At 40.3% G+C, this 15261-nt stretch overlaps 1 protein-coding gene across 2 annotated transcripts in view; it reads right to left on the bottom strand.

Moving 5' to 3' along the window:
- Positions 1-338: 338 nt before the first annotated feature.
- The window catches only part of PDZRN3 (PDZ domain containing ring finger 3), a 200622-nt gene continuing 185699 nt past the window's right edge, over positions 339-15261 (bottom strand). For both annotated transcript variants that reach the window (XM_084633681.1, XM_084633682.1), the window contains 5 exons: positions 10336-10434; positions 7219-7281; positions 5785-5886; positions 3872-3988; positions 339-2750 (listed from right to left, as the gene is read on the bottom strand). In XM_084633681.1, the coding sequence (XP_084489807.1) occupies positions 1203-2750; positions 3872-3988; positions 5785-5886; positions 7219-7281; positions 10336-10434 (1929 nt within the window). In that variant the 3' untranslated portion in view covers positions 339-1202. The remainder of the gene's footprint in view (positions 2751-3871; positions 3989-5784; positions 5887-7218; positions 7282-10335; positions 10435-15261) is intronic.

Genomic DNA, 15261 nt, shown 5'->3' on the forward strand with positions numbered 1-15261 from the left:
TGGGACTGTGTCAAGGGCCTTACTAAATCAAGATATATCACATCTACTGTTTTCCCCTATCCACTGGGCCAGTAACCTGTCAAAGAAGGAAATGAGGTTGGTTTGGTATAATTCGTTCTTGACAAATCCATGCTGCCAATTGGTACAAAACCATGCTGGTTGATTTGTACAAAGGAGGTAAAACATCTCCAGTGCATTTTTGTCATGATGATTTAGAATCTAGTAGTTTGTCCAATTGGTCCTCTACCAAAGGACACTTCTACTGTACTCTAGCAAAGGCTTAATCTGAACAATATAACTTGACTGAGTCTTGGGTTAAAGAAAAAATTCAAAACATATGAAATATAAAACAATAATTTATTTACTTGTTAATGTTTGTAACTAATGATTTCATGAAACTGCTTTTATAATTCAGTACATTCAAATCTACAAAGCAAACAGTTACTACAATGGGCATTTCAAATTACACAAACTGTTTTGTGTAAACAGCTTAGCTGTGCATGCACATTCTTTCAACAGGTTGCAACACTTGCAAACATGCTTTAAAATCCTTTAAAGCTGCAGTATAGTGTACTTTGCCTCAGGCCTTTCAGCTGAAACCTATATATTTCCTTTAGATACCTTTAAAAAGAAAAATGTTTAAATGCTGATCATAACTTTAAAGCCTGCTGGTTTGATAAATGTTAAATATTACAGGAGAATGACTCTATCAGGAGTTCAATACTTTTGCGCTTAACCTTGAGCTAAATATTGATAAACAGCGGTGTGTGCAGTAGTGCACAACAGCAAAGTAATATCACAAAATATGCTTTCATAAAAATACATATTTGCGGTTGCTTTTGTGTTTTTTAGGCAAAGAAAAGCATGTGTAACCTTTTATATGAATACAGTTTAAACAAATTATCTGCTTAAGTACGGTTAATACGTTTTATGATATTTAAACACTTGATGTAAAAGGTAATGAGTAAAAAAGTACACTCAGTATTCCAAAAAGTTGTGTTAATATTGCCTTCAAAGGGGATGGGCGGGTTCTGTCTCCACTTTCCAATAAAGAATGTTGGCACCCAGAGTTGTAGAATTCAGTACTTTAATTATAAAGTTGATGACTGTATCTTATATACAAAAAAAACTTGCCACATTGAACGAGGCAGGGATTTCTACCCCAATGGTAGTGTTTTATGTACATAATGCAGCAATGGTGATTATACAGTAGTCACTGACAGGAAGGAATTGTACACTCTTGTGCCATCGGGGGACTTTGTGCCATGGGTTAAGAGTTCTTGGATTGTCATCCAATTATCAAAGATTTTTTTATTCCTCTTCTTCATCATTTTTTTGTGGCTCAGTTCAATGATGTTCATCTCTTTCTTTTCTTCTGCACCTTGCTGTTCCTTTAAACAATCTAACCTGCTCTGCATCATAAACTCACGCCGCCTCCTCTGCTCCTTCGCTTTCACCAAATGCTGCTTCCGTTCCTCCTTGCTCCAATAGCGGCCCATCTTCATCTCGCTTATAGCATCGTCATCTGTCGTCATACCACTGCGCTCTTCCTTAATCTTTATGGCACGTTCTCTCAGCAGCCTGTCCCTGACTGGCCTCTTTGTGATGTAGCGGGTTCCATCACTCCTGACCTTGACTTTCCATTCCATCCTGGGTTCACTCTGGCTTGAAGAATTAAAGTCTTTGCACATACTCACTAGGCTCATTTGGCTCTGTGCATATTCCACAGCTGATTTCTGTTGTATTAGCTGCATGTAGCTCTGATAGTGCTGAGCGTGGGCTGGGATATGAGCGTGTTTATAGGGAGAGTGATGATATGGAGAGATGTAGGAGCCAGCCAGTTTCTGAGCTGGGCTTTTGCTTCCATCACTGGCTTTTCTCTCTTTGCTTTCCAGCTGCTTGTCTAGGTCCGGATCTTTAGGTGACGAGAGATAGTTAGCAGAGCCGGATTCGTGACTTTCTGAGCTAGGTAGCAAATTCTTCTGGGAGACGTTGTATGCCACTGCCCCCTCATTACCTTGACAACTGCTGCCTTCTGCAGTTCTGTACAGTGAATTGTCAGGGGAAATCTGCAGTGTGAGCGGTGTGCTTCGACAGCTCTCGCCTGTATTATACGCACTCGAGCTATCCTTGTCAGATTTCTCAGGGAGCTCTGTAATGTCTGAGAGCTCGTGCCTGCGTGCATCGATGCTTGTGTTGTAGTTACGGAATCCGCTGTTATGGAGCATCCAGGGCTCCCGGTATTGATCCTTCAGCTGTTGCATTTTATGAGCTCTCACGATATTCAGACACTCTAGCTCAATATTCCGCAGTTCCTCGTTCAGCATCTCCAGCTCCCTGTCAACGCTTTCGTGGTCACTCTTACTTATATCCAGGGCACTGTTATGATAATACAGACTGTATGGGTTGGCAGACTTGACTTGGCACTTCAGCTCCAGCAGTTCGCGGAATCTCTCACATTCATCCACTGGGATGCTGAGGAAGTCTGTGTCTGTGCAGTCGGCTGAGATAAATGACTCATTGCTGAACTGCATGTCACCACTTCCTAGAGTGTCATGACTGTAGACCAGCTTCTTCTGGCTTCCTAAAGTGTTAGAGGAAGTAGTGTGATCATCGGCATTATTCTCCTGCTCTGAGCTTTCATCATTTCGCGTGCTCTCATCTGTGCGGCCCACACCGCTATCCTTCTCGTGCTGGTTAGATAAGATAGTAGCAGTGTCTGTGGTGCCTCCATCTTCTTCGTGCTTCTTCTAAAATAAAAAATAAAAAAGTATAAATGTAAAAACTAAAAACAAGCTCTTTGCAGGTTTAAATAATAATAAAAGTCATCTGAAGTTTTCTTAACTCTATCAGTCATTACATGTTCACTTATTACCCCAGTGAGTTTAGAAAACATACCACAGACCGGATTTTCAACAGAGCTCAGTGGCAGATTTTCAATTGCTCAACAACCACACTAGGGGCTAGGTTTCTGAAAGATCTCCACTCCCATTCAGTGCTGAAATTGGGAACAAATTTTAAAAATTGCTCAGCATTTAGCAGCTCCTACTGTGACGGTTATGACCCAACGTGCTGAGCTCTTTTAAAAAAAATCTGATCTCTTATTTTTGGGGTTGAAATGGGAGCAGAACTCTCTTGAAAATCTGGTCCCAATTTTAGATCATGGAATGTTGTAGAAAATTCTGGCTGAGAACTGTAGAATTATATGTGAATTAGCATAATTGCAAATGCATTATAAATATGTATGTCAAGGAAGTAAGATGGTCTTGTGGTTAAAGTCCTGGGCTTGGGCACAGGAGATCTGGATTCAATTCTTGGCTCTGCCACATACTTTGTGTGTGATCCTGGGTAAGTCACTTGTTCTCTGCCTCAGTTCCCCAGGTGGGGACTCTAGGTACCACTGTGATAATAATTGTCCTTGACACTCTTTGTCACTATCAAGTGTGTTAAACCTGATTTACAATTAAAGCTGATTCAATTTTTCAAACACGTGGAATGTTCTTTCCAGAACTGATTTATGTTTATTAATTAGCTTCCCGTCCATCTTGCTAGCTATCATGTACCTAATTCTATTCACCTCAATGACCACAGCCAGAATGGTGGATTCCTATGAAGAAGGCTATTAAACTCTTGAACTGTGCTTGTGTTTTAAATGGGAAAAAAAAGTAGCAGATTTGAAAATGTATGCTTATTGAGATGAAGTCTGCTATACAGTTTGCAGATATCATCCTGGAACATCTAGATTTTGCAGAGCCCCTTTCTGCTTAGGTCGTCATTAAAGATACTGGTTGGTTCATTCAGTTGAATTCAGTATCAGAATATCGAGTGCGGTGTGACGTTTTGACAGTGCTGCACAATGGAGTGGCATTACCTGCTGAAGCATGCTGGCAGTAAACTGCATTGCCTGGTGGTGCTGTTCCTCTAGCATGTCCATGTGTAAGTCATCCAGAAAATCATTTCTGTCATCATCCATCCATCCTTCATCCAGCTACATGAAAGGGAATAAATAAATAAAAAAACCCCACACCAAGCGTTGTCATAAGGATGAAAACTGACATAAATATATGCTCCTTCTTGGTGGAAAATTATCAGGAGATCAGGGGAGCTGCTTTCTGCAACTTTGCTGTATATCACTCTATGTCTGGCCTATCAGTCCTCATCCTCAAAGGAAACCTGCACACTTTCAAAAGAGAAGCCTGGGAGCTTAAATTGATTACTCTGCGAGACACTAAAAAGCATGGACTGAACAGAGACACTGGATTGAAGGCTAATTACAACAATCTGTAATCCATTAACCCCCATTTTTGTCTTCTGAGGGCAGAGATGTTAATGGGCCACTCTACCTGGAATGGTTCCTTACTATTTATGCTAAACAATCTGTTCCACCTCACATTTTGCTGGGACCCTGGGAGTACTTTTCCCAGACCTGAAGCAGAGCTCTGTGTGGCTCGAAACCTTGTCTCTCTTCACCAACGGAAGTTGGTCCAATAAAAGATATTACCTCACCCACCTTGTCCCTAATGTCATGGGACTGACATGGCTACAACTACAGTGCCTACATGGAAATGAATATGCCTCTCTTCTTTATGTGCTACTCTAAGGGCAAACAATGACCTGCCACAAGGAGAACTTTTAGGATTCAATCCCTTCTTTGCATGTGGCTGCCTGCATTCCCAGTAGCAAGATCTGGCCTGTAATAATAGATTTGTGCTGTTTGCTCAGTTTAGAATACAAATCAATTCTAAAAAAAAATCTCCTTGTCTTTCCTCAAAAGTCCCTCCCCCTCACTACCTCTCCCCCGCCCCCAAATTCCCTGCTGTTCCTAGAAATATAGTTATTTACTTCTGAGGTGGGTGGTTGTTTTGGTGCATGTAACCAGTATATAGTGTGTATATATATATATACTAGTTACGTGCACCAAAACAATCACCATATATATATATTTTCTATACTCAAATCTTGAACCTATTCCTCAGGCTGGGTGGTCAGGCTCGGTAGATGCCATTCCTGGAAGTACTGAAATGTTCAGTTTTCTAGGGATGTGAAAGTGGCTACACTATCCCTCCTCCCCCACATCTCCAAGGAAAGAGCAGGAGTGTCCAGGTAGCTGTGGATTCTCCAGACCGACCCTCACCCATGCCCCACTGCCTGCATGCACGATCACAACAGTTTTGAGCAAGGGGGATGCATTCACAGGACGACTATCATACTACTAATAACTATAGTAAATGCTGCTGAATGTGTGGGACACTCAAATCCCAGCCCTGGAGGAAGCAGGGTAGGATTCCGTTTCAAACCTAGGTCTTGCAGATGAGAGGAGAAAGCCATGTAGGTTAGACCTGACCAAAATGTTAATCACACTTTACATAAAGGCTCCATTTATAGATAGGACACAAAGGGCTAATAAATGATTAATAAGTGCTGGTTAATCAATTGCTATAGAGTATTATAGAGATCAGCATGTTATTTGTAACCATGGCATGTAACTATCCACAACTCCTTCTACTGATGTATCTATAACCATCTGTAACAGGTACTCCTCATATCTGGAACATGGTTAATTATTTATTAACCCTTTATACACTGAACCTTAATATAAAGTGTGACAAATGTCATAGTGAACTCCCATGAACTTATTTCATGTGTTGTATGTGTTTCCAATCTAACCGTATATTACTTTTTTAAAAATAGAAAACGAAATCACCTCAAAATCCAGTTACTTTTTTCTGGAGCACAGATTCTCTGTTTTAAATGTACAGTAAGTATATAGTAGTCTCTCTGTACCTGGATTTCTGGTCTTGCTACAAGTAAGGAGACATTCTTGCTCTCTTCACTGGTTAGAAGTGCCACAGCTTCTTCTCGGTTCTGTACCTCTATGCCATTAATCTAAAAAATATATATAGTAAAAAAACCAAATCTGAGGGAAAAAAAGTGAAATAATGTTGCCATTTGGATGCTCAACTTCCATTTTGGTGGGCTCCACTGAACTATATGGCTAGATGGATTCTCATATGAGACATGCTGCATATTGTCTCTGTACACATCTACAACAGTAGAGCATGTATGTCAATGTTGTGGCAGATATTTTGATGAAGAACAGCTGAGACTGGTATCTATCCCATGTTTTTCATATTTTGTGTGTGTGTAGCTATATGGCAGGAGTCTTGTCACAGAGCTGGAGCCAGAGAGGAGGGGAGAGATATGAGTAGAATCACAACAACAGGGAACCAGAATAGTTTAATAACTGTGGATATGGTCAAGGCGATAGAATTTCCCAATGAAGACCATGCCGGCAATTAAAAAGGAGGTGGGACTTCTAGTCAGTATGATCCTGAGCAATGAAGTTCTAAAGTACTATCAGATAAATCACTCCTGAAATAGATGCTGTGTTGTGGGAGGACTGCTTACACTGGTACAGGTCTCTGTGTGTCCACATTGCCACAGTGTCAGTAGAACTATGCTGGAATGATGCTTATGCTGCTCCAAAGGAGAGAATAACTATTGGAAAAAGTGGACAGTTTCCTTGGTAGGAGACAAAACTAAGCATGGATGCATGGCAGGCTGTGCCGGGAAAAAAAACGGGTTTTGCTGGTGAAATATTCTAGTGTAGACCAGGTCTGAGGGCAGGCTAAAGAGAATGAAAACAAGCCATTAATATCGGAAAAGAGGCAGTTAATTAGGTGGAGAATACTGGCTAACTTTTCATTGCCACACAACTTCAAAATGGCTCCTCCAGTTTTACTCAGCCTTTCAATATAAAACATTTTGGGCTAGTACACTATATCTGCAACTTGACCAAGGCTACCAAAACTTGGCCCTTAAGGGTTTACACTGAGGGTGTCTAGATGGGGAGAGAGTGTGCAGCAAGCTGGGTTGTAAATCAATCGCGCACTAACCTGCCACACCCTAATTGGCTGTGTGGACCCTGCTATCATGCACTAAAGGGAACTTTCAGCGCACAGGACCAAGGGTCTACATGCCCAGTTAAACTCCATCTTGACGCACTGTCTAGACAAGCCCTAAACCTGAAAAATGGTAGCTCAAAGGAAAATCTTTGACAAAAATTACAAGGGAGGGCAGAATTATTAAGGCTACAATGGAATAAGATTCACTGCAGCAATCCTAAAATAAAGTGTGTGAAGCAATTTGATGTGTAAGTTCAAATGGCTACTGTATATCGCGGAATACAAGTAATCTCTGAATTATTTGCACACATACTTGAATAATGCGATCTCCCTCCCGCAGGCGACCATCTTTTGCAGCAATGCTGTTGGGATCAATCTGCAAAACAAAAGACTTGTAAACAGTGCTTAATTTGTAAAGAAAGAGGTGCTGGGGCTCAAGCAATTTTTTTACTGCTGCAGCGAGCCCAGAGGCACCGGGACTATGAACTGCTAAGCCTAGAGGTGCCGGGGCTCAGCCATGGCACAAATTAAGCACTGCTTGAATATGCTATGGAGGTTTAAAAGCTCAATCTTTCACCTCCCATTTTAAACATGATATTTGCAATGCAAGTAACATGGGTTAAATTGAGATATCAGTATCCAGGGCTGGGTCCATGTTTTTTATTTCATAAATAATTATTCGAGTTCTCCCTTGCTTTCATGAGAAGGGGGGAATGACAAATTTAAAATGACTGGGTTAAATGTAAAAAGTTTACTTCCTGACATGAGCCTCCAAAGAAGACAGGCTTGTATTACATATTAGAAAAGTTTGCTCATTTGCGCTTTCATAATTAACATTTTAATTTTCAAATGCAGTTCTCTGATCTATGCCTGCAATTCTTTTACATGGAATAATGGAAGGATTAGGTCCTAATTGGTACATTGTAATGGAGGGATATGTTACTTTTAAATTTGTTTTTCCCTAAATAACTATTTAATTTGAAATGGATCCACGAGTGATAAAAGGTTAGATAAGTCTATGTATAAATTACTGTTTGTTGCATAAAAGGAAGCACAGAATGTCAAGCAGGCATGAAATATTCATCTGTACCCTAATAAAAATGCTTGCAATTTTATTCTATTTATCTTGGTTTTCAGAGGAATTAAAAATAGACTTCAGCTGCATTAAGAACATTAAGAATTCTTGGTAAATTTAATCTGAAGTTAAATACACTGTATGGATCTATTTCCATGAGTAAACATGAGGGTTAGGTGTCAATAAAATGATTGTGGTATCCAGGGACAACATTTTTTTAAGGGGCTAATGATCTGACACTGCTAAAAATATACATTTTTATTTCATGGTAGAGAGGATGTGGCATTTCATGTTTGTTGGCACAGTCACTCAGAGAAACAGGTTTTTCATTAGAAAGACTGGGACTTTTCAGCTTGGAAAAGAGGCAACTGAGGGGGAATATGATAGAGGTCTACAAAATCATGACTGGTGTGGAGAAACTGATGAAGTGATATTTACTCCTTCAAATAACACAAGAGCTGGGGGTCACCAAATGAAATTAATAGGCAGCAGGTTTAAAACAAACAAAGGAAGCACTTCACACAATGCACAGTCAACCTGTGGAACTCATTGCCAGGGGATGTTGTGAAAGCCAAAACTCTAATGGGGTTCAAAAAAGAACTATATAAATTCATGGAGGCTAGGTCCAAGATGGTCAGGGATGCAACCCCACATTTCGGGTGCCCCCAGCTTTTTGAGTGCCAGAAGCTGGGAATGGATGACAGGGGATATAACTACCCTGTTCTGTTCATTCCCTCTGAAGCACCTGCCATTGGCCTCTGTTGGGGGACAGGATACTGGGCTACATGGACCATTGTCTGACCCAGTGTGGCCGTTCTTATGTTCTTATGCGATAGTTCCGGAGTAAGGCTGCGTCTACACTAGAAACTTCGAAGCGCTCCCATGGCAGTGCTTTGAAGTGGTGAGTGTGGTCACGCGCGAGCGCTGGGAGAGAGCTCTCCCAGCGCTCCTGGTCATCCACCTCCACGAGGGGAATAGCTCCTAGTGCTGGAAGCGGGGCTCCAAGCGCTCCGACCCTGTCCACACTAGCGCTTTAAAGCCCTCAAACTTACTGCACTCGGGGGGGTGGGGGTGATTTTTCACCCCCGGAGCCAGCAAGTTAGAGGGCTATAAAATGTAAGTGTAGACAAGCCCTAACTCTCAAGGTGGTAGAAAGGCGCTTTGCCCTTTGACATAGTCTCCGGATTATGTTACAGGATTAGGCTGGGGTTCTCAAATTAGGGGCACAACTAGAATTTGCTTGGACATGTTTTGTTACTGAGAACAATTTATAAGAAAATAAAACTGGTTTTACTTTGCTCAACACTTTTTCTTCAAAAGATTTTGGGTTTTCAATTAAAATATGAAAAATTTCATCAAAATCAAACAGTTTCTGTGAAAATGTCCCTTTTGAGAAAAAAAGTAATTTTTCGACAAAAAAAAATAAAAAAACATGAACTTCACTTGGGAAGCTGAGAACAGATTTTTGTGGGAGTTACAACATTAGTGACACCTGAACCAGGCTTTTTATGTATATACTGATGACTCCTCCCAATTTTTCAGCCATCCCATATGACTGTGTGTGGGATTTTGCAATGGTTAGTGCTTCTCTGAACAGTGTTGTTCCATTGGAGAGAACAACAGGCCAGTCATTGGTGGCACCTTTTATAGTAGAATTATATAATCTGTCCACACACGTACAGCACTCCAGGTTATTAACCTGGAATATAGCATATAAAAAAGGTTTGGGTTGGTGCAGCTCATATGGAGGCCATAAGCTCCCGTAGCCCTCTGACCGCATGGATGGGTGGGGGTAGTTGAGCTGGGTGGGGGCCGAGGGGAGGGATCAGATTAGGTGGGAGCCTCATCAGCACAACGGGGTGTTGGGTGAAAGGGAATTGGTGCCAGATTGTCTAATGATGGCATACCTGGTTTTAGAGCTCAGCAAGATGAGTGGAAGTTCTGTGGGTGGTGGATCTAGAACAAATGTGTGGGCCTTAACTCGTAGAAATACAAATATTTGTTATTGTTAGAGAAGAGAGCACAAAAGAAGAAACATAGATGAGAAACGCTGCAGGGAAATTGTTTTCTATTTTAAGGTACAATCTTGTCTTTGGACATGCACTAAACTGAAATATTGGGTGAAATCTTGCCCCCACTAAAGTTAATGGGAATTTTGCCATTGACTTCAATGGACACAGAATTTTACCCATTACTTGGTGGAAAGGAAAATAAGCAATTATCTTCCAATTATTCCACTCCCAAATGTTTTTGGAACATCACCAGATATGACAGAATAGGAGCAGGGATAATATTTTTCTTAGCCTTTGTTTTACAAAGACAAATTGTACCATATGTAAAGCAGCTCAATCTTACCTCACTAACATAAATACCAATGTCATCCTCATCATCAGTTCGATAACACACAGTAAGGCCGAGCTTGTCCTGGCTGTTCACTCTATGCAAGTCTACTTCCTAGGCAAAGAAAAGGATGTTCTGAATAAGACATCAGTGAGTGATGAAAGCAATTTTTCAAATTCAATGGAAATATTTTGCTTGAATGATATACTGGATCTCTTTTAATTTTACTGTGAAGACCATGTTAACTTACTGAGTGAAAAGTGGATTATGTGCAGACAATCAATACCTAGGCCATTTTTGACCCTTCAATCAATATAAAGTCATTTTGAAAACGGACCTTTTATTGATCTCAAAGAAGAAAAATTACCTATATTTCTCATGGTGTCAAGACTTCCAATGCTAAAATATTTTAGAAGGTATTATTTCAATATTTTTCATAGGTTGCATATATTTTCCTGTGAATAGTGCAACATTTGACAATATTTTCTGATTTATTTGGAAGAGTACAGCATGCTGCGTTACATTCATCTTCATAGTTTTGTAACTTTCAGAGACGAATGACTTAATAAGTTGCTAAAAGAAAAGAAAGAAGCCGGTGGTTGCAAGATCAATGTATTTTCAGCAATGGGTGTGACAGTGGCTGTAGAAATATATTTTTAGCTTTGCCAGAATGTAGATTAAGCAGACAGGCCACTCTGTACCATTCCAGCATTCTCTGGTGCACAGTTAGTCTTGGAGGAATGTAAGTTTTCATTTAAAAATATATTAAGATTCTAACATTGTTGTGAAAAAACATCCTCTGTTAGATTCTCCCCATGTTCATGTGCCCTTTGCACTGGTCCATCAGTACAAAGGTTGGTAAAGCCAGTTAATATTGCCCAGCTGAGTTTTTTCCATAGTCCAGAGGAATCTCCAGCTGGCACAGTCTGCATAGCTGCCTCCTCCCACTGCCTCACCATCTCAAGAGTGCTGTGCTGAGAATCACAGAAAATTTCAAGCACTCACAGTTCTCAGACATAGGACCTTGCCTGGAATCATGTCCTAGTCGTGGCGAATTTGTGATTCTGCTGCATCACTCCTGAGAAGGCTTCCACAAGTGACATGAGGAATGATGTCCTTTCCACCCCCCACAGATAGGTAAGCAATGGTAAGGGTAGCAAACTGTTTTTAGAGGGCTCTGACAGCTGATTAATGGAGTGCAGCCTTGGAAGGGGCCATATGTTCTTTGCAGCCTGCTTTACGCTGGATGCAAAATAAAGATGCTGTGATGGAGACCTGCTGTTGGAAATGGGATTAGAGAGAGCCGAAAAACTGGGCAAAAGCATGGGACCAGAACGAGGGCATGTATGCATCCCTGAACTTTCTCACGACAAGACGTGAAGAAAACCTATCTTAGCAACTTTTGCAGCTTCTTGTCCATTCTAATGTAAAAGTCTTGATAACATAATTAATTATTTCTGAACATCTCTCAATTTCAACCTGTGGTGCCATTCATAAGGGGAAAGACAATGAAACAAGCTGATATGAATAATTTATTGGCTTGTCTTGATGACAGCTGCCAAGATGAGCAGTCTCTTGTTATTTACTTGTCAACATGTGTAATTTAAAAAAAAACAAAAAACATAGCAGTAAATGTCAATGACATTTCAGATGATATTTAAATGGTTTCAATCAATAGTATCCATGGTGAACTACAGCTTCCCCCCTCCCCTCTTATGTTACAAAAAGGTTGAACACCTCGCTCTAATTGCAGAATTTTTCCATATTTCTAAAACTTTGCCATTTTTAGAGAGGAGACTGAAACTGTTCAATAGGAATGATTAGATAAAGTGGGGCTAATTCTAATCTCAGTTATGCTGGTGTAAATCCAGAGTAACTCTTTTGATATCAGTGGGTTTATTCTGGATTTTATGGGGGAGAATCAGGCATTATGCCCCTAAATTAGGTTTAGCACAGTTCTTCTGCATTTTTCTGTGTATCTTAACAAAGGGGCGTCATGTCTTTAAGAGGGCTTTATGCACTCTATGCATCTGAGAATGTGTCTTGAAGAAAAGAATAAGAGATCATATTTAGCTGCTGTACAGGATCATCTTGTCTTCTATCTGCAATGAAAGAATACAGCAAAGTGTGAAACATGTCAGCCTCGTTAGATGAATCCTACTTGATGATTAATACTTTACTATTTTTTTTGGGAGGTGGACAAGGTATTTGTCCATTCTTGCTTATAGCTTATATTTAATATTGATACTCATTTGTTTCAATGCATTTTAAATAATTGTGCATTTTAATACATAAGCATGAGAGAGAGTCTGATGTGACATATTTGGAAGGGGATAAATCACCTCAGGGAATTTTAAAATATATATAAGGAAACCAATCTTTAGACAGGTGGCCTTTTGAAAGAAAAATCCTGCAAAAAGAGACTCAGAGCAGGTGTTTAATACCTGATTTTTTTTTTTTTTACAGATAATTAATTGGTAGACTTACCCTTGGGTAATCCCTCTAGCCCTGGGAAGAAGAAGAACTGGGATTTCATGTTACTCTAAATGTGATAATTTTGTGTACTTAAAAATAGGAACAGCTCTTTTCTATGTGCCTTTTCCTCAATAAAGTTTTAATGTAATCATAAAGCTTTGAAAGGTTTTATAGGTACAAGTATACAAATCCAAATTCTTTAAAGCAAAGGCTATTTTCCATATTCAGAGTCAATTTTTTTTAAAGCATAGGTTCTGTTACATGAAAAAAAATCACAATCTGCAAAGCCCAATGATAGTTTGTCCATTTGTACTGAGAATGTAAAAGTCTAGGAATTAATACTGGCATGTAAATTTTTTTGAAACAGTGAATTAAAACTTGACTCCTTTGACCTTCTACATCTCCTGCCTATCACTTCGAAGTTCCTGTACTGCAAGACAGGCAAGGCAAAGGGCTCAATCCTGCAAGCTCTAATCCTGTTGCAGATGACTAGTTTCATGTGTAGTGATTGCTGGACTGCTCCCAAAGTCCCTGCCATGTGGACATTCTTTTAGCTTAGTTTGGTGTTTTATAATAGAACTGGGATGGAGGAATATTTTGGGCTGGATAGATGCTCAGATGTTGTGGGGATGACCCCTGTAGAAGATCATAACTACATTATGAAACACATCAGCCACCTACATTGGGAAGAGGAGCCCAATGTATGTGTACGACACCTGGAACAGATCCACAGACATTAGAAACTGGACAATGGCGGTTTCCACTAGATGCTGTAATGTCAGGAGCAGTGTTCAGACGATACAAATCAGAATTACATTCTATATGTATTGCTGTAATATAACCTTTATAGACATAAGCAAAATGACCTGGATCCTTTGCTTGCATACATCAAGTAAAAGTGGAGTTTGTACATATGTTTGATGGAAATGTTAGAATACTCTCCATACTCAATATGAAAACTGCTTAAAAGAATGGCTGGCTTAGAGCCAAGGGGAGCTCAAAAAGTGTGTTGCCTGTATGACATTTATAGCAAGGCAACAAGAATGATCATGTACTATGATATTATTATGCCTCCACACACTTGTAATAATAGATTCAGAATTAGTGGTAACCGTAAATTAACCTCTATACCCAAAAGGACATTCATTCGCAACAGATTATTGAATTGTTTTACAGATGATCTGAAATTATGGCCAGTTTGCACATTTATAAAAAACCCAGACCTTTGCTTAAAAAGGCAAAAATGAGCATTAAACATTTGAAACAAATGGCTAGTGATGACTGAAAGGTTCAGAGATTCAATTTGGATGTCTAGCCAAAGCTTGAAATAAATACGTTTTTTTAAAATGAAGCTTTTTGTATGCTGAGCCTTCAGATACCAAACCAACAGACCTTCTCCTTTTCTGCCAGTCTCCACAGTGGATAAAACGTGGAGATGGGGAGATGTCAAAGCCTTTGTGATGTCAGTATGCCTACATATAGTAAGGAGCTTACTGACCACCATGTTGTAGTTGTTTCTTTATTCAGCGGGAGGAAAAAACTTTTGTTGGCTGTCTCTTGAGCTAACAGCACAGAAACTGGTCCCTATATTAGAGCATGGTGCTTAGAATGGTTCCCCTGCTTTGTGCTGAAGATGATTTCCCATTTGTACCTCAACAAGGAAGCTGATCTTCTTTCCCTGTTTCTTTTCTCTAGGAGTGGCAAAGGAAAAGATGTTTCAAGCATTGTATTTCTAAGGGTAAAGTACATTTAGTATTCTGCTGCTTCTTTCCGCCTGGGTGCCAAGAGGGCCTTTTAGGGGTAACTGAATGAAGGAGGCAACCTAGTGACAGAGGATGTGCTTTTTTTGCTTCTGTCTTCACGAACAAGGTCAGCTCCCAGACTACTGCACTGGGCAGCACAGCATGGGGAGGAGGTGGCCAGCCCTCTGTGCTAAAGAAATTGGCGGATGTGATTGCAGAGCCATGGGCCATTATCTTTGAAAACTCATGGCGATCGGGGGAAGTCCTGGAAGACTGGAAAAAGACTAATGTAGTGCCAATCTTTAAAAAAGGGAAGAAGGAGGATCCTGGGAACTAAAAGCCAGTCAGCCTCACCTCAGTCCCCAGAAAAATCATGGAGCATGTCCTCAAAGAATCAATTCTGAAGCACTTAGACGAGAGGAAAGTGATCAGGAACAGTCAGCATGGATTCACCAAGGGAAAGTCATGCCTGACTAATCTAATTGCCTTCTATGACGAGATAACTGGTTCTGTGGATGAAGGGAAAGCAGTGGACGTGTTATTCCTCGACTTTAGCAAAGCTTTTGACACCGTCTCCCACAGTAGTCTTGTCAGCAAGTTAAAGAAGTATGGGCTGGATGGATGCACTACAAGGTGGGTAGAAAGTTGGCTAGATTGTCGGGCCCAACGGATAGTGATCAATGGCTCCATATCTCGTTGGCAGCTGGTATCTAGTGGAGTGCCC

The sequence above is a fragment of the Lepidochelys olivacea genome (assembly GCF_965140295.1).
Source record: "Lepidochelys olivacea isolate rLepOli2 genome assembly, chromosome: 7".
Lineage (NCBI taxonomy): Eukaryota > Metazoa > Chordata > Testudines > Cheloniidae > Lepidochelys > Lepidochelys olivacea.